Raw genomic sequence first — 27,376 nt, 5'->3', positions numbered from 1 at the left:
GGGGGTGTGTGGACAGGTCAAACTGCATTTGAAGCTACAAGAGAATCCAGGAGCAGAAGACAAAACGTGCCTGGATCTTGTGGTCAACCTGCAACACCAGTGTGGCCGACTGCGGACCCGCCTGGGCCCCGGGTCTGTAAGATCCCAGGATCCTCCCAGGCCTGGGGCTGAGCCTTCAATAGGCTTCCTGTCCTCGCCAGCCTCAGACGCAGGCCCTCCGAGGCCCGGAGTAGGCCCATCTAGTGCCCAGGACCATCCTGCTGCCCCACCTCCCCTCTCTTGAACGGGAACAAAGCCGAGGAACCAGCCGCTCAACTGCTGGTGGGGCAGACACCCGGGCCTCAGACGGGCACAGAGTTTTTTTTTCTTTATTTTTCTACATTCAGCTTAATTCAGGTGTGCTACCTGAAGGCTCCAGACATACAAAAAAAAAAAAAAAAAAAAAAAAAAAAAAAAAAAAAAAAAACACAAAAACAAACAAAAAAAAAACCCCCACTCTTTCCCACTGGTTTTTAAAATAAAATCTTCACTTATAAAACGGAAACACTAAAGCATTAAAATACAGAAAGCTCATTTAACTCACTTCACAAAAGCATTAACAGATGACATATCCCTTCTGTAACTATTTAAAGACAAACTGAGTTAACACGAACACCAATTGTAAATAGACAGAGGGATACTTAACTGCAAGAACTCAAAAAACTACTCGGACAAAGTTGTAATGGCAACTAACCAACCACTGAAGACATGGAGTCCCAAACACGGCTAAATATGGGTCACAGGACGGGTCGTGGCCTGACCAGCTGCACTCACAACACGGCGACGTGGAACCGGGGTGGGGGCGGGCGAGGGGCCGGAGGGGCCGCTGACATGGTGACTGCGATGCGGAGAGCCGCCCCTTCCGACGGGCTGCCAGTGCAGGAGGTCCCGGGCTTCGCCCCGCGGGAGGGGCTTATCTGTACTGGTAGCTCATGCTGTGGTCTGTGTTTCTGCCGTAGCCGCCCTGTGACGACTGGTAGGAGCTGGGAGGGCCGCTGTAGTTCTGTCCGGATCCCGGGGAGTTGTAGTTGGACTGTGACGAGTAGCCTCCTGAGGGAGAGAGGTGGGGGTCACAGGGGGCAGGAGGCCCGGCAGAGCTCAGGACACGGGGGGCACTCGCGAGCAGAGGCCTGGCCCGCAGGAGGCAAGCTAGCCCTGCGCTCCTCAGCCTTGCTCTGCTGAGCGCCTTTGCTGCGAGACTGGGCCACCCTCCCTGTCACCCCTGGAGTGGGCCCATGGTGGCTCTGCCCCATGGGGGTTGGCGACACGCCCGGGACGAGGGGCTGCCCGGCTGCAGGGCAGACAGAGCTGAGTGGGTGGCCCTCACGAGGTCGTCGGCCGGTCTTCAGTGGCTGCTAACGCTTAAGAGGATGCTAACTTTGGGAGGAAAAGTCTCGATTTCGGGCTTCTCCCCAAAATTCCAGGAAGGCGGGGAACTAATGAGAGCCCCAGAACCCTGCTTGGGAGAGCCGTGCACCACGTGGGCCCAGGATGCCCAAACCTGCCACTGCAACCTGCCCCCCACATGGCCTGCGTGCCCAGGGCCCCTGCCGGCCTGGAGGGTCTGCTCCCCGGGGCTCCAGGCCCACCTTGTTTGCCTTGGTAGGAGGAGCCGCCCCCAGAACCTCCGCCGTAGCCCCCGTGTGACCCTGGGTTGTAGGATGACCCGCCTGAGCCGTAGCTGTTCCCGCCGCTTCGGCCTCCACTACCACTGTAGTCTGGGGGAAAGAAGACAGTGTGGTTACGGGGCCCCGGGGGGTCCTGGGCTGAGACCCTGGGCCCTGGCAGCTCTCCCTGTCCTGCCAGCTCAGCACGGGTTGACCCCCCGAGGCAGTGCCAGGGGCGGCTGGAGGCCTGCAGGGTCCCGAGACTGGGACCCTTCCTGCTTCTGCACCTGCTCCTTCACCCCGAGCTTCCCAGCAGCTCAGGGATGGCCTGGCCAGCCCGAAACCACATGCGGCCTCCTCTTTTCCTCCCACCCAGCCATCCCCAAGCACAGGGCGGCCCCTGTGCTGACCACCAAGCCCCCGCCCCTTCCCAGCCAGAGGGCCGGTATGGCCTCAGCCTGCTGTACGCGTGGGGCGGGGATGGGCTGGGGGCACAGTGCACAGAATATGGCACTTCACTGAGGAATGAACCCAGGCTCCTTTTAGGGCCTGGAGGCGACTCTCCAGAGTCCAGCCCAGGCAGCCCCCTTGCCGCTGCCTGGCCCAGAACCCCCACTTCTGTCCCAGCCTCCGCCCAGGGCCTCTGTGCTATGCCCGCCTTGGCAGAGCCCCCACCACCAAGTCTTCCTAATAATCTCTGCAGCCAGTACCACCTGTCCTGTCTTCCTAGGCCGGCAGCCAGGGGGCCGGGCCGGGTGGGGCCGAGCATCCACCACCCCACAGGCTGTGCCGCCGGGCACCAGAGCCTGGGCTGGGCAGAGAGCCGAGAGCCAGAGGAAGTCAACTCACTGAATTTGCTCTCATAGTTGTAGTCTGATCCGCCCCCGCCACCCGGCGAGCTGTAGGAGTTGGAGTAGGAGGAGTAGTTGCCTTGTCCATGGCTATAGCCCTTCTGTTTGCCCTGGGGGGGCCCGTAGTTGCTGTACTGGCTCTGGCTGTAGGACTGCTGCTGGCCTTGGTGGGACTGGTAGCCGGAGCTGTAGGAAGGCTTCTGCTGGCCCCCATGTGGCGGCTTCTTCCCAGCGTGCTTTGGGGGCACCGGCGAGTTGTAGTTGTCGCCCTGGTAGTAGGAGCCGTAGCCAGAGGATCCCCCGCCGCCCCCGCCGCCGCCCCCGCCGGTGTTCCCAGAATGCCCGCCGTTGCTGTAAAACTGACCTAAAGAGGAAGGCAGCAGGTCAGGCCAGGGGGCAGGAGGGCAGAGGCAGAGGGCCCTGAACGCTGACCCACAAGCACCTGCCCAGGCTGGTGAGCCCGGAGCCCCACTCACTCCATCCACAGGAAGCTGCCCAAGGCAGAGAGAAGGGAGAGAGGGAGAGGACCCAGGCTCCGTTCCTTAAAGCAGCCTGGCTGGGGCCAGCCCAGCCTTCAGCTCCACTCACCCATCAGCTGGTGACAACAATGGGTCTTTGCCAAGCAGCCTACTGCCAGCAGCGTTTGCAGGGGATGTCAACATTACAACGAGATGGGCTCCAAGCGCTGACAACATTCACGACTAGCTGATGCTACCCAGATGTCCCCAACGGTGGCAGGAAAAGCAAAGCCCCAGAGCAGCAGCAAGCCACCCCTCACCCCGACGCTGTGCTGAGAAAAGGCTCAGTCACAGGCCAGGGCAACCCCGGGAAATGCTCTTTAACCAGGCTCGGAAAACTGATCTCAGAAGACCAACTGGTCTTGTCTGGTTCTTGGAAGATCGAATCAAGACTCAGCCAAATCATCTGTGGCATCTCCCTGGTAGGACTCCAAGGAGGATTCCAAACCTCACGGGGGATGGAAACTGAGGTGGGAATCGGGGTGTCACGGTGGGGCCTCACGCTCTGGCAGGACCAAGCGGCAGGACTGATGGGTGAGCAGCAAGGCCGCTCTGCTCTCGGGCCCTGCAGCGGAGCTGGTCACAGAGAAGCCCCCGAAGCCACCTGCTGTCAGCACAGCGGCCCTGCCAGGACCTCAGGGCAGCCAAGGGGACCAGGGGTCAGTGAAAGCGACAGGTCAGTCAAAGGCTTACAATGAGCCCCCAGCTGGCAGCGGTCAGATGTGGGAGGGCTGGGCGGGCAAGCACGGCTGGGAGCGGGGGAGGGCGGGGGTGTGGGTGGCTGTCTGTGCTGCTGGCCGTGCCCAGCGGGCGAGCTCCCCAGGGCAGTAGGCCTGAACACAGAGCTGCCTGGCTTAGCCCAGGGTGGGCAGCAGGGAAAGGGCTGTTCTCGCACACCCTGTTGTGCCTTCTAGGGTGGGATGGGGGGAATGTTCGTTTGAGTCCTCACGTGCCCTCCGCCCACTGGAGCCGCACACCCCACACTGGTAAGTCTCAGGCTATTTGAAAGAAATTTGGGACAGAACTGATCTGCAGACTTCAGTTTCTTTTCTTTGGGCAGGCATCCTCCACCCCTGTCCCCCCATCACAAAGCCAAAGCACCGAGGAGGACGTGTCCCCTGCTGCAAGAAAGCAAACATGCGCCGGCTCAGCAAGGAGATGGGAGGACAGGCAGGCCCCCGTGAGGCCCACCCAGCCCCACCGCCCCAGCGTCCCGGCCCCTACACTGAGCACCACAGAGCGAGCACGCAGCTCTGCCTCTCCCCTCCTAAGGCACACGAATGAAGACACCAAGTATCGAGGGCTTGTTTCGGTAACATGTATTGATTAAAAAAAAAAATAAAGGGCAGGGGAAGTTTTCAACGTCATTCAGGGATAACTATTTCCTGGTATAAAAAGACATTATTCTCAAACAAGAACGTTCTAAAAAAAAAAAATACATCATGCAGTAAAAGTTTTAAAAAGTTTCACTGAATGTTTCAAACCTCTGGGAACAAGTTATCTAGTAACCATTTTGACCAGTTTTTGCCTGAATCAACACAAAATCTTGCAAGTCAACACAGAGGCGGGCTTTGTGGCAGCTAAGAACTGCTGACCAGAGGCCCGAGCCACACAACGCTTCCAATGAGGCCTCCTGGGAAACTGGGGGCTCGGTAAAGAGCTGGATGCCGCCTCCATGTGGCTCCCTGCACATAGCAGAGACGCTGTCATGGCAAGTCTGCCCCCAAATCAGAGGGTGGAAGCTTCCGGGCAGCGTGGCTGAAGGTGCAGCCGGGCATCCAGCGGTACAGCCCCTGCGGAGAGTGGCTCTCCCCTAGAGGAGCCAGTCACGCTCCGGGCTCTTTCTGCTCGATTAGATTTTTTAAGCCCCACTTTAAAAAAACAAAACAAAACAAAACAAAAAAACAAACCCAGGGTCCCATGCACTTGCAGCTGTGACTAGGACTTGCAAAATTTCCCGTTGTCTACGCCTTAGAGCCTGTCTGAACCTGGCACTAATAATGGAAGCACAGTTCCGATACCTTGAGAGTTCAAAGTTCTCTCTCTAGTGAAACCAGCCACAAAATGTCACATCCCCAGACAGTAACCCACCAGAGCATTTACAAAAGACCGGAGAGGCTAACTTAGCACAATTTACAATTCCCCAAATGTTCCCAACATTTCACATGCTCATTAAAAAATAAAAATTAAAAAAAATAATAATAATAATAAAAAGCCGCTTGCTCTGGATTCAGATGTGGTGAGACAGTTTTCATTACTGTCAAAGGCATCAACCGGATTTGGGGATTTGTTAAAAGGTTAAAAATTCATACAAAACCTGCTGTAAATTAAGACAAAGGTAGATTAAAATGCTTCATTATCTGTCTCTTAAATAAAGTAATGCTTTCCATAAAAAGCACAGATGGGCTTTGCCTTGATGCTGGACAACGCTGGCTCTAGAATCCCGTGCAATTCTGCACAACAAGACATGCTCTGAAAATTGCTTTCCACTTATTGTGACCAAGTTCAAAGGCAAATCACGATAAAAACTGCCATTGTCTTAAATTCTGCAGGCTAAGTGTTTCAGACAAGCTGCGGTGAAAAGCCACGGTAGAGAACCCAGTGAAGCACAGGGACACAGCACGGACACTTTGGGTTTTGGAGTTCGAGAAAATTGGAGTAAAAAGTTGCTTTTGTGTGCAATACTTTTAGATGCTCTAGGAAGACCCAAAGTCATGATAGCCGTAGCAGTCTGTGAAAAAGTCACCTACAAAAGGGGGAGACAGAGCAGAGAAAGAAAATTAGAATTCTTTTGAAAAATGGCACAGGGCGCCACATTTGAAATTCATGTTTTAGATTTCTCTGCTCCTGTCACCCCCCAGTGAAGGCTCTGCCCTGGCAGGAAGGCCTCAGTCACAGGCTGGTGCTTCACACGGCTTCAAGCAGAGAAATGTAAAATTTGACTTTAAAAATTTTGACTTAAAAGTCACACAAATTTAAAGAATAAATTACACTTCTGCAGGATGGGGGGAGGGAGGGGCTCGAGGACAGTCTGAACTAATCACCAAAAAAAAGGTGGGTGCCAGCCACTCCTGGGTCTCGGGAGGCTGCTGCGGGGTGCCCCTTCCCTAACTCCGGCCCACGAGCTACGCTGCAGCTTCTCCCCAAGCTCGAGAGAGAAAGGAACTCGCACTTACTGTAGCCCGCCGTTGCCGAGCTGCCCCCGTACCCGTAGCTCCCATACCCAGCACCTGGAAGAGAAGAGGGCAGGGGTGACTGGGGGGCAGCGGGGGTCTTCCCGGCCCCGCCCGCAAGCTGGGCAAGCAGGGACGGGTGGCACAGGCCCAGGCTCTCACCGGCGTTCATGTAGCCTCCGTGGTTGGCACCGCCAAACCCTCTGCCTCGACCTCGGCCGCGGAGGTTCCCTCCTCTTCCCCGCCCGCGGAGGTTTGGGGGTGGGGGCACTTCGTTGTGCATGGGGCCTCCCATTCCGAACCCGGGGTTATGAGGCTGGAGAGGGGACAAAGGCAAGGCACGTTAACCCCGAGCCCACGACCCTGGGGGAATCAGAGCTACGCCAGAGACGGCAAACACAGCCACTTACCTTAGCAGCAAATTTAGGCCCACCACGGACGGGTACCGGGGTTCTCTTCTTTTTATTTGCTTCAAGGGCAAGAGGGGCGTCAGGGAAAAGCTTTTCTAACGCAGCGAGGGCTGCGTATGCCTTTGCCACTTTTTTATTGGAGCCAGCCCCTTGGAACTTCTGCCCGTCCACCTCCACCTGAAAGGAGAGAGGCACGTGAGGAACGACACGAGCAGGCGCGCACAGACCCAGCACCCCGAGGCTGTCTCCCAAGACGCCCAGGCGCCCACAGCCGGCTGCCCAGCCTCCCAGAAGGCTCCGCAGTGCGCTCCCGGTTGCTCACCTCCATGACGAAGCGCTTGTCATGGCTGCCCCCCGTCTCCGAGATGAGCTCGTACTTGAGGCCGCGCCTCTTTTCATTTAGTTCCATGACTGGGTTCTTGCCATGCTTGGTTAGGATCGGCCCCTGCTGTTTTACGTTCTCAGGGGAAACAAAAGAAAAGCAAACCAGCCAACTTAGCGACAGGGTTCCCAGCTGCAGGCGAGCAGAGCCCACTCCTCTCCTGCTCCGAGGCCGAGCCCACTGCTCCATTTACCCTGCTCTCCGTGCCTCACAGCAACGCCACACCCGCACCCGAGTCCCACCTCTGGGAAACAATGCTCTCCACCACGGGCCAGCCCCAGACCAGTACTACTGCCTTGGCCCCCGGAACACGGGGCTGCCCACTCAGCCCTTTGGCGGATGCTCCCAGCGCCCACCATGTGCTCACCTCGGCAGTGGGGTCCGAGGGGAAGGCCGCGCTGGGGGTTGACACGGCTTCCACCACTGGGGGAGGGGCCACCACCGCCGGCTTCGCCTCCGTCTCCTCGGCCGAGTCCTCCCCCTTGCTCGACTCCCGGCCCTCAGCTCCTGTAGGCAGGCCCATGTCCTGTAACACCTGCAGAGGAGACCAGACCCCCAGGGCCCCCAGCGAGGGGAGGTTCAGCACCGGGTCAGGACCAAGCCGCCACCCACACAGCTTCTCCCCAGGCCTGACTGGCACCTGGACCCCCCCCAGGCCCACCCCTGGGCTGTCTTAAAGGAAGAGCTCCTGGGGTGGAGCCTAGCCATCGGGAGGGTTTTTCTCTGAATTCCCCAGGAAATTTGGCTGCACAGCCAGGATTCTGGAGCCTCTGCTTTTTACCTTCAACAATGAAGGACTGCTGGCCATGCGTGATTTGGCAAATGCTAAAACTTCTAACAGCTTCAGTGTTTGCGAGCCCTCCCTTCAACTCATGCTGCCCCACGTAAGCTTAACTATGGGCTCCTAAGGTGAAGAACGTGGCTTTGCTGCTGGGACGATGAGCAGACAGTGGTAGGTGACAGCAGGTCACACTCACCTTGACGGCCACATGCAGCTTGGCGGTCTTTTTCGAGGGTCCAGAGGCCTCGAATGAGCTCCCATCTACCTCCACAGACATCGTGAAGATGGGGGCGTGGACCGGGCCGGTTTGGGAAACCAGTTTATACTGCAGGCCCGGTTTTAGCTGGTTCAATCTCATCAGAGCGTTCATAGCTTGGGGAGGCTCTGCCTTCTCCTCTAAAAAACAAACACCAAGATTGCTCTGAATAAGCTCCTCAACGGGCCTCTGCCATGGGGAAAACTTCAGTCAACTGTAAATCGGGGGTGGGGCCCCTGCTGGAGGCTTCCTGCCACATGATTATCCAGCCACCCCAGTAAAACCCTGACTGCACTTCTGCCAGGCAGCTTGTGGGCACCAGCTAAGGAGCACCTGCCCCACTTGTGTTCTGCCCCCACCACATTTCACATTCTGTAAAAGGACTTAAATACCACGTCCAAGAACAAGAAAGCAAAACCAGATGCAATGGTCTCCCCGCTTTAGGGTGAACCTTACAATTGGAGCCCGATGGACACTAAGGTGATCCCAGAGCTCAAATGTCCATACCTTTCTTCTGGATCTTCTTCTTCTTTTTGCTGGGAGACTTTTCCTCGCCGTCCTCCTCCATCGGGCGTTTCATGGGCGTGATGGCGTAGGTGGTACTTGGGGGGATTTGGACTGAAAGAGATCGGGATGGAAGCCACTGAGCCATCAGGTCTGCCACTTGGCTGTGAGTCCGGAATGCGGAGACGGCCCCGACCCCTGGAGCGTGCTGTGCGCTTACCAGTGTAGTCCACTGGGTTCTCATTCTTTGGTTTCTTGGGCATCTTAGAGGGCAGAGGGTCCATCCCCAGGACTTTATGGAGCTGGCCGAAAGCAGCGAGGCGCAGAGCGTGCTGGAGAAGGGGAAGAGGCATCTGACTCCGCTGCCCTGTGCCCACCGCCAAGGTGCTGTGTGCTCACTAATGCCTTCTGGGAAGGGGTAGGAGCTAAGGGGGTCGCTAACGGTCTCCCCAACGGCAAGGGGTCCCCCAACAGCCAGGGGAGAACCTGACTGCTAGAGCCCAGCCTTGCTGTGGTGGAAGGCCAGCCTGTGGCCACCCCTCAGGAGGAATACAGGAGACCCCAACCTGGGGGCTGGTTGCCACCCGGGGCCAGGTGGTGAGCCTGCAGGGGCAGGAGCCCCGGAGCTGTCCGACAGCAAACATCTCCCCGCTGAACTCGGTGTCCGAAACCGCACTCGAGCAGGCCGAGGGGCAGACAGCAACCACGCATGGCGCCAGGGAGAGACGCAGCCCAGATTGGGGCGCCCTGTACTGGACACACTCCCTGTGCCTCCAGCCCCCGGCCTGAGCCTAACGTCCAGGGGCTACCCTGCGCATACCCAGTAACGGAACTGGGGGCCAGCAGCGATTACAGACTGGGCCAGGGCTCACGGTGGCAATGGCGGTGACTATACCTGCGCACTCTGTGTGATATCTTCCCGTTGCTGTCTGTCTAGATGCCCAATAGCATCAGTGGCTTCTTTTTCACAAGGGTCATAAATGCCAGAACCATCTGAAGGCAGGAAACAAGGAAGATATGCAGAGGATTATCTCTGAGCGTCTCTGAAGAGTTGTGCTGGCTGAGGGGACCGGGTGCGTCACCCCCCACGCCCCATCCACACCCAGCTCTGGAAAACACGCCGAGCCAGGCGGCCCACTCAGCGTCCAGCCCTTGAGAGAAACAATGCGCTTGTGGCTCAGAGTGAGAAATTCATGAGAGTGGGTCACCCCTGCCCCCGATCCGCCCTCTGAATCACAGCTGCGGACCCGGCACAGGGCTGGGCACGATGGTGCCAGAGGGTAGTCACGTGCTTCGGCCTAGGGGACACGGGGCTGCTGCGGCCCTAACCCGCTCGGGGCCCACAGGGCACTGGCCTCGGGGCTACCGCCCCTGTCCTGTCCCTGCACTGGCGGAGCGGAAGGCCCCACCTGGCATCACGATCCCGGAGGCCAGGCACTCCAGCACTCTTCGCAGGGCCTCGCCTGCCCCCATGGGCCTGTTGGCCGTGCCGATGGACTTCTCACAGAGCAGCTCAAGAGGCTGAAAAGCAAGCGAGGCGGTCAGCTATGTCAGCCGGGGGGATCACCACCCCCATCAGGAGCCCTCACTGGGGGTGGGGTTTGGGGGTGGGAGGGCCAGAGCCACCGGGGTCCACAAGCCATGACGCGCCACGGCCGAGCCAAAGGCAGAAGCCCCAGAGCAGGGCTCCGCGAGCTCTTTCTTCAAGGGTCAGATGGTAACTAGTTTAGGCCTCATGGGCCAACAGGCAAGTTGAGGTTGTTACAGAGGTGCCTACATTCAAGATCTAACCATTAAAAATATTAAAAAACCATACGTTCAGCTGTGGGCTGTTACAATAAAAAAAGAAGAAAGAAAAAACACCAGGCAGCTGAGCAGAAGCGGCCTGCAGGCCAATTTGCTGGCCCCCGCCCAAGAACACCTACAGTCGCTTCTTTCCGGAGTGGAGCTGATCCCTCCCTCCTTGCCTGAGCTGCTGCGGCCTGGTGGCATGGTCCTTCTTTTGCTCTCACCACCCCCCAGGGTGTGTGCAGGGGAGCCGTTCACCAGAAACTCTGATGGGGATGTAACTGCCAAATGCCAAAGGGCCCAAGCCTGCCCGGCTCCTTACCCATCCTCTGAGAGGGCCCCAGGTGGGCACGCGGGTGCACAGGTCTCTCAGAACCCGGATGACAATAACACAGGACTTCAGCCCGTTGGCTCTGGCCTGGAGAACAAAGCACAGGCTCTTCACACCAGGGCACCTCCCCAGACACGAGGCAAACATGACACATGAGTCTCGTGGTGCTGCTTTGTCAAGGGTAAAGGGTACGTGCTCACAACCATCAAGCGTGGGGTCGGCAGTCGTGTCGCCGCGTGTACCAGAATGACGTTACTCTTAGCACAAAGCAGCAGCAGCAGCCCACCTCCTCACTTACGAGCCCCCTCTGGGGATGGCAAATTGGTTCACGTGTGCTCCTTTAGCACCTGCACGGCCGCGGGTGCTAAGCTCGGCACAGCTCTCGTCAATGTTAAAGACGCTTTATGGTCAAAGTTAGCCAAGTTAAAACTTAGGAATTCTCTACTGAAAGACAAATAGAAGAACAAAATGCAAACCTGGAACCACTTGGCGTGTCGGAGGGACGCCAAGGCAGCAAGGCATTTCTGCCTGTCCAGAACGTCCGGGGGATCGTTGACTGATAGCGTTTCTATTCATGGATGGAATAAGAAGACAAGGCACAGTTTGACCAAGGGGTTTCTGTCAGGTGGAAAGGGACGTGGCAGTGTCCTAAAGGGCAGCTCAGGCTCCCAGGAGAGGTCATCTCCAACCTCGAGCAGGGAAGGAGGGGCTAGAGCCCACGTGACTCTTCCCTGAGAGGAAATCATAAAAAGTGGAGGCCCCCTCCAAAAAAGAGAAAAAACAAAACAAAACAAAACAAAAACAAAAGTGGGGAGTTACTCTTAAAGAAATAACCCCACGGGGGAGGTGGACACTCAGGTGAACCCTATCTTCTAATGGACGGTCACCTTGCTTCCCCCTGATGGGGTCCCCATGAATTAGCTCTCCTAAAAATTTCAGGAGGAGGAAAAAAAAATAAAGTTGGGGGACGGGGGAGCAGAAATGAACTCCCTCTTCTCGTACAACAGCCATACCCCAAGGTATCTGCAGCCAGGGACCACCTCCGCCCACAAGGCTCGACTGCCCTAGCCCCCAGCCCTTGACAGAGAGAGTCCTGTTGGTCAAAGGTCCAGCGTCCCTGAATCGATCCACTAGGAGGGCTTTGGTCGTCCAAGTCAGAGATCAGAACCAAAGGCAATCAATCACCAGAATAGTAACAAGGGGGTCAGTCAGCCTGTGCTGCAGCAGAACTGAAGGGTTCGGCTTTTCTGCCATGTGTCCAGCAGGGGTTTGGATGAGGCCTGTTACCTTCACTTTACAGCGTGAGATCTGTGATCAAAAACATCCACGCGGAAGAGACACAAGGGGCCCGGGTGGATTTTGAATTGTGAACGCACAATCCATTGCTTGAGTTCAAAGATTTGGTTTGAAAAACTACCCAATTTGTTTAGAACTCAATCCAAAACTCTGTCTCAGCTCTTCACCTTACGGCTGGTAAAAAGCAGCCAGTGGAAGAAGACATACGAAGACACCCTCAGTTTTGCTGCAACACAAACAATTTGCACGACTCCGTGACGTTCATGCAGAAACCACATCATTGCCTTCAACAATTTGAAAACCATAAAAATTCCGGGGGCACACTTCTCCAAGGCCAGAATACAGCTCAACAGAAAACAAGTTTAACGCCGATGAGAATATTTACGGAATAAAAGCAACAAAATGGTGCAATTCCCCTAGGAAAAGTGCTACTCACTTTTAGTGCAACCTTTCTGTCAAACTCCCAAGTACTCAAAGCAAACGGGAGGTGGGATCTCAGAGTAAGGGTAGTCAAATCTACACCAATACCCTCTAATGAGAGCAGTCTAAAACTGAATAGCACATTTGAAAAGCGAGGGGACGCCAAGTTTCCAACCGGCTGCTTGCCCTTCTCAGCCTCCCTACCTCCAGCTAACACTTTCTCCATTTCCTCTCTGACAACAGGGGACGTCAGGTGGATGGTCAGGGACAGCGGAGGTTCTTTTGTGTTTTTTATCACAATCGCAGCATCATCGACAGACTGGAGTATTTCATACTTGTCTTCTGTAACAGCCTAAAAAAAAAAAAAGGCAACTTTCAAGAACACAATCTGGAGTCCTATTCAAGTCCCTGGTTAACATGGAGACAGGGCAGCCTCTCTGGGTTTGAAGCAACAAGACCTGCCCCCTTCTACACTGTCAGGACCTCCCTCTTGCTGGCCAGGTTTCGGGTCACTTTCGGGGTCCCTCAAAGAGGGGGGTAACTAACTATATACAGGTGGAAGTTACTGGCAGGGGGAGCTTTATAATATAATGATGGGTGAGATCTGGATCTGGGAGGAGATCTGGGTTTAAATTCCTGTTTCATTGCTCAGTAGTTGTGTAACTGTGGAAGAAGCATCTCATTACGGTGGAGGCTTCTGCTCTGTAAAATGGGCTGACGACATGCCCCACGCCACGAGGCTGTGGGAAGAGTGAAATGGATGTCGGACACACACAGCAGTGTCCGCCGCGGGGGAGGCATCCAGCCCACGGTATTTCCACACGATGATGAGCGGCCACCAGAGTGCAGAATCAAACAGTGAGCAGTGAAATGGTTCATATAAGATGTGGATAAAAGCATGTATCTGCTGCATATGTTTAAATTAAGGATGGTGCTCACAGGCTCATTTTTGTTTTCTTCTTTGTACCAGTCCATACGACTTGATGAAGGAAAATTCAGGCATCTATTATTTTTGTTAAAGGAAATTGAGAGTATCGTGTGTGTAGTGCGGGGGGAGGGGGGAGAACAAATGCACTTTTGAAAATCTAAGTTAGGGTTTCTCCATCGCAGCACTGCTGACATCCTGGGCTGGATCCTTCTGCGTGTGTGCGTGCGTGCTTGCATACGTGTGTGCATGTAGTGTGGGGGCATGGACCCTGTCCTGTGCACTGTAGGACACTGAGCGGCACCCCGGCCCCCACCCTCTAGCTGCAGAAAGCACCTCCTAGAGGGGCCACCAGAAGTGTCTCCAGAGACAGTGCCAAATGATCCTTAAGGGGCAAAGCTGCCCCAGTGAAGAACCACTGGTCTAAACTGATAAAAACATCCTAAGGAGTGATTCTCTCTCTTTCTAGCAGTGACTGTTTACAAAAGTTGTCTTTCCCTTAGAAACTTTTATACTCAGACTTCATTCCCTTAATACACTTTTTACAGTCAAGGATAATTTAAAAGTGCTGCCACAAAAATAAAAATTAGGACTTCATCTTAACTAGCTCCTCAAAAACACCTACTGCACCGCATTAGAGCCATATTCCATTCTGATCTCTGCCCTGGCTCCCACACAGTCGGCGGCAGGTAACAGGATGCATACTTAAATACGTACAGAACCCCCAGGAAATTTAACAGTCGTTCTCTCTCTGAGGGGTGGGACCTGCGGGTACTTCCTGCTTTCTTCTTTTGCTTCTCCTGTAGGGAAATCTAGGGGCACCGTGTGCTGCGGGCAGCACGGGACAGTGGGGTGTGCAGGCTCTGAGGCCTCACTCACCAGCCAAGGCTCCCGGCACCAGTCACATCGGTCATGACACTTAGATGGTATAAGAAATCCCAGCTCTTGGGGTTGTTACGAGGACAAAATAATCCATGTAAAGAGCTGGCCCAGCATAGTAAATGCTCAATAAATGTCAGAGGCCATGATGACACAATACTTTTGTAATGAGATAGGAAAGTTGATTTTTAAAAACTTTTGTTCACATCCAGGTTTGTTTGGATCAGGGAGGAACGGAGTCTGGATGGGAAACTGATGCCAAGAAACTCACCGTTGGGCAGCCTGGCACACGAGAGCCCTGGGTCACTACTTGCTGGCAGAGAGTTCGGGTGCAATGTAGCCACAGCCAGCCACTTACCACGACCCCGGGTGACTCTAGGGCGCCCCTGCCTGCCACCCAAGGAGAAGGCACCAGCACACAGGTGCACAGCACAGGCTGGGACCCTTGACCTCCGCCTGTGTGCTCGACTAGTACACCCACCCCATCCCCGCATCGGAGGTGGTCACTCACAGCAAGCTGGACGGCCAGGTTGTCAGCCACCTTGTCCAGGAGGGCAGTGGTGGGCTTCTCTTTACACAACAGCACCAGCTCCAGGTCCAAGTCCCCCTTGAGCAGAAGGCCCTTCGCCACGAGGCCAACACGCATCACACCCCGCAAGGTTCTGGTCATGTGCTCCGTCTTCTGTTCCCTGAGGGACAGACCACAGCACGGCACAATGAGGGGTGCATTCTGGCCAGAACCCAGGGGCCCCAGGCAGAGCAAGGGGTTTTTAGAAAACGGAAGTGTCTAGAAAGGAGGAAAAAAATACAAAACCCCAAACCTACCCGGCCCCCTCTTTGCTCTCATCCTCCGGGGGTACGTCCATGTTCTCGGACTCGGCGTGCTCGCCAGTGCCTTTCTCCTGCTCGTCTATCCAGTCGGACACAGCTTTGAGGGCCCTCTCCGTGTGGGACACCATGTTCTGGACAGCCTCCAGCTCCTCTTGGGTTGGATAAACGGAAGAATGTTTTGCCATCACGTGGCGATCATCATTCACAAAAATTCGCATTGGACGCTGGAAACGTTAAAACTGAGTTAAAAACAACTGGAAGAGACCAAGCACTAGGCAGCTTGTCTTACAAGCCGCACAACTCAAGAGCCAGGCTATACTTTTTACATACACGTGAGACCGTCCGAGCACGACTGGAGGTCTGAGACATCAGACAACCAAACCTAAGGGCTGTGCTCTTTGGGCAGTGGGGGGAATGCAGGTGTGACTTTACACACTTCTACACTATTTGAATTTTCACAACATGCTTTATTTTACAGTGTAAAAAGTCTAACGAAAAAGGATAACTAAGTGCTACAAGCATCTCAGTCAGGGTATGGATGAAGAGATAGCATCTTTGATTAAAAAACATACATTCTTACCATTTTTACTTCTTTTTCTGTAGTGTCTGGAAATCAAATTTTTGCTTATCTTTTCAAATTGTGACAGATTTCCTTGGTGTTATCAACACTTCAACTATCTATAAGATTAGAAAATCCTGTTAGTTGCAAGTATCTCATAGACCGATTAGTTTCAGCAGCCAGATACTCAACAGTGCGACTGACAGTCTGTCACAAGAAGGCGCCCCTTAATGTCCAGGAACTCACCACTCCACCAAGGCACTAGACAACTAGCTATAAAGTTCCCTAAAACGAAAACGTCTGGTTTTTGGAAGCCAGGTCTGACAGCAGCCCCCCACTCAGATGGTTTCTTTCATTTCTTTATTGTTTCACCATGTTTATAAATATAAGCCAATGTTCAGAGACATTTAAAAAAAAAAAAAAAAAGACATTAACACGCCTTGAAAAAAATGATGTAGGCTGTACATCAAATTCCTGAGAAGGAAAAGAGAGGGAAAGAGCTCTGGCACTTGACGGTAGAGAACAGATAGCAGGCAGGCAGGAGAGAGAGGGCCTAAGGAGGCTCCCGTAAAATGGGAAGGCAAGAACCTTTGGAAAAGTCAGGAGACACTGGAAATGTCAAAGGTAAAGATCTGGCAATCCTGTCAAGTGGACACACCTTTGGGTTCAACTCTGGAGGGGCCGAGATAGCTGGCGCACAATAAAATCTTTGGGACCAATGTAGCTACAATGATAGTTTTGGTCTCTCAACAGCCTGCTGAGACTACAATCTACTCAGCTCCCACTCTGGGCAAACAATCTGGTCCTTAATGAAACCTTCCAAATGGATAAATCACAACAACAAAAATCAGCAACACAATATACGACAGAGACCAACTCTCCAAATACCAGCAAGCCCCTTTAACCTCAACTTTCTTAAGAGCCAGGGCAGTTTGCTCCAGAATGGAAGGGCATAAGCTTCAGGGATAAACCCTGACCTGACTGGCCAAAACATGAATTTCCCACAATTCTTCAGGTCCACAATGCAATTCTAATTGCAAATTTAAAGGCTGCAAGGCTGAACTTGAAAGCCTAAGGGTCTACTGTTCGGCAGTGTCTCTGCAGAACCAAAGAGGTGGTGGTGGTGAGGTTGAAGGCTCTACTTTTGATGGAGGAAGGAGAAAGGGTGAGGGAACGTGGGTGGCGGGGGAAAGGCCAGTCCTGGGCTCAGCTGCTCACTGGGTGGAGGCTCTCGGCAAGCCACTTGGTGCCCACCAAGTCAGAGCTTCTGCACCAACCCATGGAATGATGCACCGCTTGCCCACCACTAGCCATGTGGCATGGAACAAGTTTCTTGGGCACCTCCTTCTACACCTGTAACACGGGAATGGCCCCTCTAGCTTTGCATGGGCACCAGGGCAACAAATGAGTCAACCCAGGAAATGCACACAGCACAAATCCCAGACCCTCAAAAATGGCACCCATGGGATCTGCACCCCCTGGCTGAGGGCTGATGAGAGAGACATGTGTGCCAGGGGGCCTCGTGCAGTAAGGGTCGACACTTCAGTTAGGTGTGACAACATTGCAGCCGGGTTTACAAAGGACATTTCTATCTACTACGCATCTACTTAAGCATTTATGGCTGAAATTATATGCCCGGTGTTTGCTCTAAGATAACTCAGGGGAGTGGGGAGTGGAGAGGGGGAGGATGAAACAAGTCTGTGAAATGCCGATAGCTGCTGAAGCTGGGGGATGGAGTATATTGGGATTTACCTGTGCACATTTGAAAATTTCCATGAATAGTTTTTTTTGTTTGTTTGTTTTTAACATGCAGAAAACTTAATCAAACTTTTACAAAGCACAGCCGAGGCAGATAATCTAAAAATTAAACCAAAGTTCTGGAAACCCAATTCTAAACTGACAAGAACCAGATCATCAGAAATCACAGCTTGTTTCCCGGCAGGGCCAGGAAATCACTCTGCACTGAACGGTGAGCAGCTGGCCGCCGCTGACTGTCACGGCAAGTCCTGTGTTAATTACACAGCCACCAGTCGTGGCCGTATCTGTGCTGGAATCTCTTCCATCTGATAATGACAGCAGATGTTAAAACCGTATTTAGTAGCTTACACGGAGTGACAGTGTGACTGCAGCTCACACTCCCTTCTTCCAGTGTGTATAGACGGATAAGCAGAAAAACGGGGATGATTTGGGCGATCTTTTTAACTTTTATTTTTTGTTCTTATAGACGGATAAGCAGAAAAACGGGGATGATTTGGGCGATCTTTTTTGCTTTTATTTTTTGTTCTTATTTTTATTCTTTTTGGTGTAAGAAAAATGTTCAAACATTGGTTGGGGTGGTGAATGCACAACTATATGATGGTACGGTGAACAGTTGATTGTACACCATGGATGACTATGGTATGTGAATATATTTCAATAAAACTGAATTTAAAAAAAAAAAAAAAAAGACCCTGTATTTATTGATTCAACAAGTATTTAGCCTGTCCCTCCTCCATGCCAGGCACTGGGCTAGATGTCGGGACAGTGATGGACGAGGCAGACAAGTCCCCGTTCCCACGGATCTGTCCAGAGCAACTAGAAGGAGAAAATCTTTCCCCTCCAAGTCCAACATGGTGACATAAGCTTCAAAGTACCTGTAACAACCTCTTCATCTCAAATTTCTCCTCCACTACAAACACCAAATGTAGAGACTTTAAAATAACATAGAGGTTAACCCAAGGTTCCAGGAGGCAAAGACCTTTTTATTAAGGTTTTTCTAGGACTGAGACTGTCTAAAACCTACAAGGAGCTCCTTGGAGAAACGCTGACTCCACACTTGAAACAGGCGACACGCCAGGTGAGCTGCTGTGGCGCCAGCAAGGAGGCGCTCGGAGCACGGCCGGCTCGCCCAAAGGACTACGGGCTGGTGCGGGCGCCCGGTGCTCCACTAGGGACATCCGAGCGTCAGAAGTAATGAGAAAAGGATAGAAATGCAAATGTTTGTTGATTGCTGAGCTCAACCTTAACTCCAAAGTCCTCTAAGTGATTCTAATGCACATACAACAGTCTGAGAACCCCGGGGATGGATGGACTGACCTTCAGGGCTCTTGAGGGGGGCAGATTTGGGGTGTCATTGGCTCAGAGGCTGCCAATAAGAGCCTCATCCAAGGCCACTAATAAACGGGCTGCAGGGCCACAGTGGTCCTCCCTCGGGTTCACAGAAGTGTCTGGTAAGTGAGCCTCTTATTTTGAATAAAGGGAAGATTTCTCATATAACCTGGTTTATTTGATATGTCTCAGTAAAACAAGTTAACCTTCAAAAAAAAAAAGGTCCCCAAACCCAGAGGCAATAGTCTGTTCAAGAACATCAAGTAGATATGGCCTCTTTGCTCATAAAGTCAACACCCCCTTTCAACATGAACAGGTTAGGGTGGTCACTCCCTAGACATCCCTGAAGATGGGGGAAATGAGTGAACTAGAAGGGGTAGCAACAGACCACATGGAATTTAACAAAGGATTATGAATATTATATAATTTTCTTTTTCTTAGTTGCCAGGGTATTAGAACAATACTGAAATGGTGAACTGCAACACACAGCATCCTTCGAAATTTGTTCTACAGCTACTTGTTAAATTGTAATTTTAAAGTTTTACCTTTTTGTATGTAGGCTGTATTTCACAATAAGGAACTAACTGAAGCTACAGTACTATAACTCATAACAACTTTGGAAATTTCCTATATGTCTACTTGTTAAATCATACTTTGAAAGATATTACCTTTGTGTATGTGTTATATTTCATAAGGAAATAACCGAAACTGTGGAACTGTAACCTACAATATTTTTTGAAATTTGCACTTTACTTGTTAAATTGCACTTGGAAAGATATCACTTCTATGTATATATGTTATATTTGACAATTAAAAAAAAAAAAAGATTCCACCTGTAGGAAATTTCAGAACAGGCAAAACTCAAAGGGGAGAAAAATGAGGACGGTGGCTGTTTCTAGAGGATGGTAGCAGGGGTCAGCTGGGAAGGGACGAGACGGGGCGCTTGGGGGCAAGGGTCAGGGGTGAATCTTGACAAGGACTGGGTTTGTACAGCTGTCAAGAGTCACCGAATGATGTATAAGATCTGTGTACTACTTAAAAGAAAAAAAGAACTGTAAAAACATACAGAACTCTAGTTAATGTCTAGTGGCAGTAAAATAAGAGTGTCTCCCTGAGTACCTCTTTATTGCTCATATGTGGCCCTCTCTCTCTTTCTAGCTAAGCCAACTGGGTGGGTGAACTCACTGCCCTCCCCTCTACATGGGACCTGACTCCCAGGGGTGTAAATCTCCCTGGCAATGCAGGATATGACTCCCAGGGATGGATCTGGACCCGGCATTGTGGGATTGAGAACATCTTCTTGACCAAAAGCGGGATGTGAAATGAAACGAAATAAAGCTTCAGTGGCTGAGAGATTACAAATGGAGTCGAGAGGTCACTCTGTGGACATTCTTACACACTGTATAGATAATCCTTTTTAGGTTTTAATACACTGGAATAGCTAGAAGTAAATACTTGAAACTATCAAACTGCAAACCAGGAGCCTTGACTCTTGAAGATGATTGTATAGCAATATAGCTTACAAGGGGGTGACAGTGTGATTGTGAAAACCTTGTGGATCACACTCCCTTTATCCAATATATGGATGGATGAGTAGAAAAATGGAGACAAAAAACTAAATGAAAAATAGGCTGTGGAGGGTGTTTTGGGTGTTCTTTACTTTCATTTTTTATTCTTATTTTCAATTTTCTGCTACAAGGAAAATGTTCAAAAAGTAATTGGGGTGATGAATGCACAACTATATGATGGTACTGTGAACACCTGATTGTAGACTTTGGATGATTGTATGGTATGTAAATATATCTCAATAAAAATTAAAATATCTAGAGGCAAGACTGCAACTTGTTTCGAAATGCATCTGAAAAACACAGTGAACTGACAGATGAACAGAATAGATGGACGGGAAGACAGGAAACACGTATTAAGAGTCAAAACTCAACGGCAGGCCCCTGGGTGTGTATACAGGTGTGCAGTGTAAAATTATGTCACCTTTTCTGTGTGTTTGAAAGTTTTCCTGATAAAATATCGTAAAAACATAAGTATAAGAATTCAACACAAAAGGTTATAGAAATCCACATGTCCACAATGATACTTATTTGCCGTCATCTGATTCATCTATATTCCAACTCTTTTCTCTGAAAATTGTTTGAAGGATTGAGGTCACCCCCACGTGGTGTGGGGAAGCTCTCCTGAAAGTGTCGTCTGACCCACAGAGAAGGTTAAAAGAAACCTACCCCCTCCACACCCCTGGGGGACAGGAGAGTCACACCTCAAAGACACGCACAGGCCCCAAACACATCTGTCTTCATGCAGACAGCCCACCTGTGGATTTCTATCTACCGCCTTCACTTTTTAAAACAAGGAACGCTGGGGAGGCCCTGCTACAGCCGCTTCCATTCGTCCCAGGGCCCTGCTCCCTTGGGCCAGGCCCCATGGGAGTGCCTCTGGATTTAAGGACACAAAGCAAGTAAGAGTATCAATACATTAATTAGAACAAACGTCTAAAAATTGGAGCTAACAGGCCTCTGCAGGGCAACAAAGCTGGCCTCCCTATGTGTCTATGTGAGCCCAGAGTTGTCACCCAAACCCACAGCCCTGGTCTTGAATCCCAGGGAATCCATCTCTTCTGGGTGAGCAGAAACCCCCTTTTCGAGAGCATGTTTAGCAAGGAACACTGCTGGTGAGAAGCACGCAACACCCATTCACAAACAAGGCTCCCCTGGCCCCCACCAACCTAACTTTAAAAGCCACGCAGCCCTGAACAAAGCTCTGGCAACCACGTGGAGGACTCAAACCTGGGGAGAAGCAAAGCCTGGGATGCCCAGCCCAGCCTCTCTGAAAAGACGAAGGATGGTGGGAGAGAACGTGAAACACCAGGATTTCAAAACATGACTCCATGTGGTTTCGGATGTTCTGATTCGCAGGGATCAGGTTTCTTTCTTTCTTTTTCATACTGAAACGGGCCCACCCACAGCATGCCAGTTACGAAGTTTAAACTACAAAAAGCCATGCTTGCGGCGCACTGCCCATCGTTCTGACCTCTCACTGATTACCATAACCAGGTCTCTGGCAGGTGCTGCTGGGAAAGACAAACACCTAAGCCAGCAGCCTGGCTCGCCACATGTCTGCAGGATGAAGGAGCAGGTGGGGCGCCGACCCTAACAGGTGCAGGGATGGGAACTGAGGAGATGCTGGGGATCCCTCGCAATCAGGCAGGTGGCAGGCCCGGCCCTCTGGGAACCCCCCATCCACGGTATTTCGTGGGGTCCTACCACGGCCCCAGCCACCGAGAAATGGTCCTGAAGCAGAGTCTCATCTCAGAAAGACCCATTACCCATTTCAGCTTTGAAACTTATACAGATCCAACCCCAGCCCTTGGTTCCCTGATCCCCCATCCTGGACTGTGAAGTGAAATGATGCACACAGACTGGTCTTTTAAATGATGCTTTAAACTCTCACAGTCTCATCATCAGGACACTGAAAACAATGTTTACAAAGCAACCAGGCCAGAAAGTGCCAACTTAAAAAAACCTGGTTCTCAAAGGCATGCTGCGAAATTTCAAAATCCAGTTCCAGTTCTGTCTGCAATAATGCGTTTACTGGTCCATAAGAAAATGACAAAATTGGGAATAAAGGTTTTCACAAATACCTTCCATTTATAAAGGACTGTCCATTTTCTTTCTGTATTTTTTGCTCCTTTCTTCTTATGAAAACATGAAGACGGCGGTTACAGTAATCAACTTCAAAAAACAAAAAATCTACTTGACAAAAAAAGTTTGCAAACACAGGTTGCTCCCCAAACTGCTTCTGCAATTCGCAGTGCTGTGAGGTGCAGGGCCCCGGGACCATTCAGTGAGGTTCACCTCAGGCCTTGGAGACAGGCGCACGGGGTCCCACCCCGAGCTTTCCAAAGGACGAACCACTTTGACCTTTAGGGTTAAAAGTGAAAATGAAAATACCAGCTACACCTTAATTAGGACTACAGTTGAGAATGTGAGAAAAAGCTTTATAAACAATAAAACTCTAAACGCAATATAGCAAAGGGAGTGATTTTAACTGCTCTTCAATGAACCACTAGGAGAAATGCTTCATAACCTGCCTGAGAGGAACAACACATCCCAGAAAAATGCTTAACCTGACTCCAACTGAGAATTATCAAGCCTTCTTTCCAAACTGATCTTCAGGCAGCAAGGGGGTGGGGGAAGCAAGCTCAGGAAATCTTCCCACACCTGGTCAGGTGAAGCCTTGGATTTTTCTTTCTTTTTTTTATTAACTCAAGCATGCAATTTAATTTTGAGTTTATTATCCCCAAAAGTGTTCTTTTCTAGTTTAAAAAAAGACACCTCAAAGGACGTTAAATGTCAACATGCAGACGTGAGTTATTTTATATGTAAGGGTGCCTTTTCCTCTAGTTAAAACTTTTTATTCTAAGGTAATTGTAGACTCACGTGCAGTTGTAAGAAAAATGCAGATATTCCACGTGCCCTTGACCCAGTTTCCCGCATGTGACATCTTGCAAAACTAGAGTGCGACACAACAGCGGGGATGCTGACATTGATGCAGGCGAGACCCAGAACCCAGCCAGCGCCGCCCCCCTCCACCCCCCAGCCACCACTAATCGTCACCTCTTCAATCATTTTGCCATTCCAAGAAAGTTACATATAAAGGGAATCGTACAGTACGTAACATTTTCAGATTAGCTTGTTTCATTCAGCATTAACTGCTTCATGTTTCACCCAAATTGCTGTGTGGATCAAGTTTGTTCCTTCTGATTGTTAAGTAGTATTCTGTGGCTACCAAGGCTGGTTTAGCCATTCATTCAGGACACCTGGGTCCTTTCCAGCTCATGGCCAGTACAAACAGAGCTGCTACAGAACATCCCTGCACAGGCTTTTTTGTGTGAGCATCAAGTTTCATTTCTGGGATACCCACTCAAGGGTGAAATTGCTGGGTCCCCCGGCAATCACCCGTTGAAGTTTTAGAAGATATTGCCAAACCGTTTTCCAGAGTCGAAGACTTGGGTGTTAAAAAAAAACCTTGAGCAACTTAGCCAAAATCAATTTGCTGCACAATCCCTCCACTCTGGTCCGCTCCCACACCTGCTCCGGGAGGCTGGGCCACGGAGCAGCCCCCAGACCTGCCAGGTCTACTCCCTCCTGGAAGGGGTCTGCACAGCCCGCCGGACAAGTCTTTATTAAGTGCCATTATGAGCCACGGGACCCAGCTGGTATTTCCACGTTGCTGATATTTAGAGCTTTTTTGTGAATTATGAATGTACAGCAAGACTCATTAAACTGCAAAAAATCTCAATGTGCTGAGAAGCAAAACTAAGTTGCAGCGTTCCATGCTTAAAAACACACTCAGGTTCAAAGGTTAGCAGCTGCAAAGCAAGTGGCCTGAAGACTAACACCAAACGGGACCTCACCTTGACTTTGAACCACAATCCTAAAGACGACAGTGAGAAGGGCAGCTGACTGGCACCCTCGAGGAAATCATCATGGACCTCAAATGGCCGACAGAACCATTTCTCACTAAGATGTAAAAAATACACTTGGAGCAAATTTACTGATAAAAAGAGGGACATTCAACTTCGTGACAAAACAATCTTTGATGATCAAATATGGCCCACAAGAAAACAGCCCTTAAAGAGTAAACTCACTTTCGTTTTAAAACCAGCAGCTACATTTTCAATGTCTCTGTTATGTGGACATTTAATAAGGAGAGGAGAAAATTAAATTTCAACTGGACATGGCTTTCAGACAGGTGAACAAGACATCTGAAAACAGAACGTGTTACAATTCTGTTTTAACGCCCAACTATTTATAATGGGATCTCCTGTAAAGGGCTGGAAAAGTCTCTCACGGATTTAACAGATCATAAAAATCCTAAGAGACAATTTAAGAAATCCGTACACTGATGAGGCTCCCAGACACCTACCCATTCTACTTTCGCTATTTTTTTTCTATAATGCCACCAGCATCACAAAGAAGCACCACTGGCTAATCCTTAAAAGATAAAGCAGAGAACTGAGCCGTTTCACACAGAATTGCCAAATGCTTCAGCAGGGCATCAACCCCCTTCATTAACTCACCATAGGCAGGTGCCAGTCAAACCATTATCTGCCTCCAGTTCCAAATCTTCCCACTGGAAACAAAATCTTTCTCTCCTAGAGCTTTGTGAAGATAAAAAGCCTCCAAAATAGAAAACCCAGAAAACTCTAACTCCTGCCATATTAAAGGAGTAGAGGGTTCAATCAAAGCAAGATTCGAATAAAATGTCATAACTTCACGTTAGTGATGTTTACACATCTTTCCCAACTGCAGGGCGTTAATCAACCAGTTGCAAAATGTACTGGGATGGAGAGGCCAAGGAAGTATGAACCCAGACTTCTTCGGAAAAGCAATCATTCCTCTGGGGTGGCTAAAGGCGAACACAGAACAAACTGGGGAAGGTGACAGAGGTAGATAACCGGGGGCTGTTTCAGCCCAAATAAAACTTACAAAGTCTTTTTTCAGAAGTAAAAAGACTTCCAGGCCCCAAATCTGGCTAAAGCCTAGAAGACAGGAGGCTGCTTAATTTTAACCCAACAAGGGGAGAGGCTAAGGAAAGCTCTTTCCCCATCACTGGCTCCGCCTGTCCCTACCTGGAAGCCATCACCAGAGGGGCATGAAAAGGAGCTCTGAGTCTGTGAGATCCAAACACCAGCAGCCCCCCCTTGCCAATTTAAGAAAAAAAGAAACAGCCTTAGACTCCTAATTCCCAGGAATATGGGTCTCCATATACTAGAAGGAGATAAAGGCATTTTTGCCTGCAGGCACTATGCAACTTCCATCAGTTAAAACAAACAAAAACTGCCAACAATTAGGCACCTCTCTGCTCCACAAAGAGGATGATTCCCAGGCTGGTGCAAGCTCCAGGAGAAGAGGGAATCGCTGCTAAATCAGGGCCTGGGGTTGACAAGGCCAAGCCTGCCAGCATTTGCTCAGACTCTAACGTGAATGAGAGGATACTGTCACTCACTCATCAGGCCAAGAGGCAGCTCAGGAACAAGGACCCCCGGGGAAGACAGGGAAGGGACAGTACCACCTGCCAGTCCCCCCGGAGCCTTCTTTTCTCTTCTCCAGCTGTGAATGAGGCTCTGATTCCCACACTTCATTCACAGCCTGAGCAGCTGCTGTAGCTATATCCCAAGAGATCACATGCAGAGCATAGTGGCACAGCACGGGAGAGTCCCTGGAGATTCCCAAACACAAATGCCAGAGCAAACGACAGCTTAAAGACTTACATGTGACTCCTAACTTCCCATGGCACCTCGCATTTTCCCCGTGGGCCCCCAATATGCCATCAGACCACTCATTCTAAAGAGAGCTAACTACTAAGCAATCAGAAAAACAGACTCAAAATCACTGAAATACCTGAGTGAAGAAAAGGCACGTTTATTACCGAAATCGATGCTTCCTTACTGATCTGTCATTTCCCAAAGCAGAATCACAAACAACTTCACATCAATTTCGGAATTGCTGAGATGGCTTACTCTCCCCAAGTTTAGACACCAAACTGGGAGAGACCATGCTGACCACTACAAACCCCAAAACACTCCATCCTAGCGGAAGATTAACCAGGATAGAATCCTGAAAACTCAAGAATCGGAACTCCTTAACATGAGAAAACACAAGTAGAACAGATTTTAAACCCCCAAGTTTGGGTCCCATCTCGCAGATTACAAGTGCACCCCACGTATGTCACCAGATCACCCGTTTGGGGGGAGGCAGCAAATCCTAAGCGATCTGGAGAAAAATCAACATCAGTGAAACACTAACTCATGAAAGCGGAAACCCTCCCCAGTTCGCGTCCTGATGTGGGCAAGGCCGAGTGGACCAGAGATTCGGGAACCCCACGGGCCCACAAAGGCCTTCTCGGGGACCCGCGTGGGGGGTTCCAGGCAGGGGTCCGCCCCCTCGCGCGCAGTGAGGACAAAAGAGGGGACTTTTCCCGCCTCGGACCCCCCCCCCCACCTCCCGTAACTCGGGGCGGGAAGCGGACAAAGAGGAGGAGGGGGCGAGGAGGGGGCTGCCCGCGGCGCCGGCCGGGATGCTCGCGGCCCGAGGGGGTGTGTGCGCCCAGCACGTGCGCGCGTGCGCGCCGGGAGCCGCAACAGACAAAGCCCGGCACCGGGCCCTCGCCGCCGCCGCCATTTTGTTTCCTCGGCACAATGGGGGAGAGTAACGGCCGAGCGCGGGAGCCAGGCCGGCGAGGGAGGCATGGGCCGGGCGGCCGGGCCGGGGGTCCCGGGCGGAGGCCGTGGGGCGCGGGGCGTCGCAGGCCTTGTCACCCCGACCCCTGGGCCGGGCCCGCGCTGAGAGGGAGGGCGGGGGAGGGGAAGAGGCGGGAGAGGGCCCGGCCGCCGCCGCCACCTTGGCGCTTACCTCGTCGGCGTCCCCTTCCCCGACCACAGCCGCCGCCGCCGCCGCCCTCCTGACACAGCCCGCTGGGGTCTCCCCCCAAAAGCCACGCGGTGCGCGCCGGGCTGCCGAGTCCCAACTGCAATGGCGAGAGGAGGAGGAGGAGCCGGGCCGGGGGCGAGCGAGCGGGCGGGCGGGCGCGCGCGCCGAGGAGGTGCGGGAACACGTGACCGGACGGAGCCCCGCCCCCTCGCCGCCGCGTCGCCGCTCGACGCAGGCCCGGCCGCGGCGGAAGGGAGGGGCGAAGGGAGCTAAGGAGGCGGGGCCTGGTCACGTG

At 51.7% G+C, this 27,376-nt stretch overlaps 1 protein-coding gene across 5 annotated transcripts; it reads right to left on the bottom strand.

Moving 5' to 3' along the window:
• Positions 1-493: 493 nt before the first annotated feature.
• Positions 494-27,235, bottom strand: ILF3 (interleukin enhancer binding factor 3). 5 transcript variants are annotated; one of them, XM_037818203.1, is made up of 20 exons: positions 27,064-27,235; positions 15,572-15,669; positions 14,986-15,215; positions 14,672-14,849; positions 12,561-12,708; positions 11,117-11,208; positions 10,632-10,727; positions 9,931-10,042; positions 9,417-9,514; positions 8,742-8,853; positions 8,525-8,635; positions 7,958-8,157; positions 7,348-7,515; positions 6,921-7,058; positions 6,599-6,775; positions 6,351-6,504; positions 6,192-6,245; positions 2,496-2,861; positions 1,629-1,757; positions 494-1,089 (listed from the first exon to the last, which is right to left on the bottom strand). In XM_037818203.1, the coding sequence occupies exons 2-20, from the start codon at positions 15,572-15,574 to the stop codon at positions 953-955; spliced, it is 2,703 nt and encodes a 900-aa protein (XP_037674131.1). In that variant the 5' UTR covers positions 15,575-15,669; positions 27,064-27,235; the 3' UTR covers positions 494-952. The 5 variants fall into 5 exon arrangements, with proteins under 5 accessions (XP_037674131.1, XP_037674133.1, XP_037674132.1 ...); XM_037818205.1 differs by having other exon boundaries at positions 6,921-7,043; XM_037818204.1 differs by having other exon boundaries at positions 953-1,089; positions 6,921-7,046.
• Between the last annotated feature and the right edge of the window lie 141 nt (positions 27,236-27,376).

The sequence above is a fragment of the Choloepus didactylus genome, chromosome 25, assembly GCF_015220235.1.
Source record: "Choloepus didactylus isolate mChoDid1 chromosome 25, mChoDid1.pri, whole genome shotgun sequence".
NCBI lineage: Eukaryota > Metazoa > Chordata > Mammalia > Pilosa > Megalonychidae > Choloepus > Choloepus didactylus.
Note: the sequence above shows the minus strand (reverse complement) of the source record. Positions and strands in the feature narration are given on the sequence as shown.

Bases quoted from the DNA above. Each gene is read 5' to 3' on its own strand.
- ILF3 (XM_037818203.1), bottom strand. The intron at 10,043-10,631 runs GTAAGGAGCCGG...CTTGCTTTTCAG, and splicing joins GGGGCCCTCTCAGAGGATGG to CCTCTTGAGCTGCTCTGTGA. The intron at 7,059-7,347 runs GTGAGCACATGG...GTTTCCCCTGAG, and splicing joins CCTCGGACCCCACTGCCGAG to AACGTAAAACAGCAGGGGCC.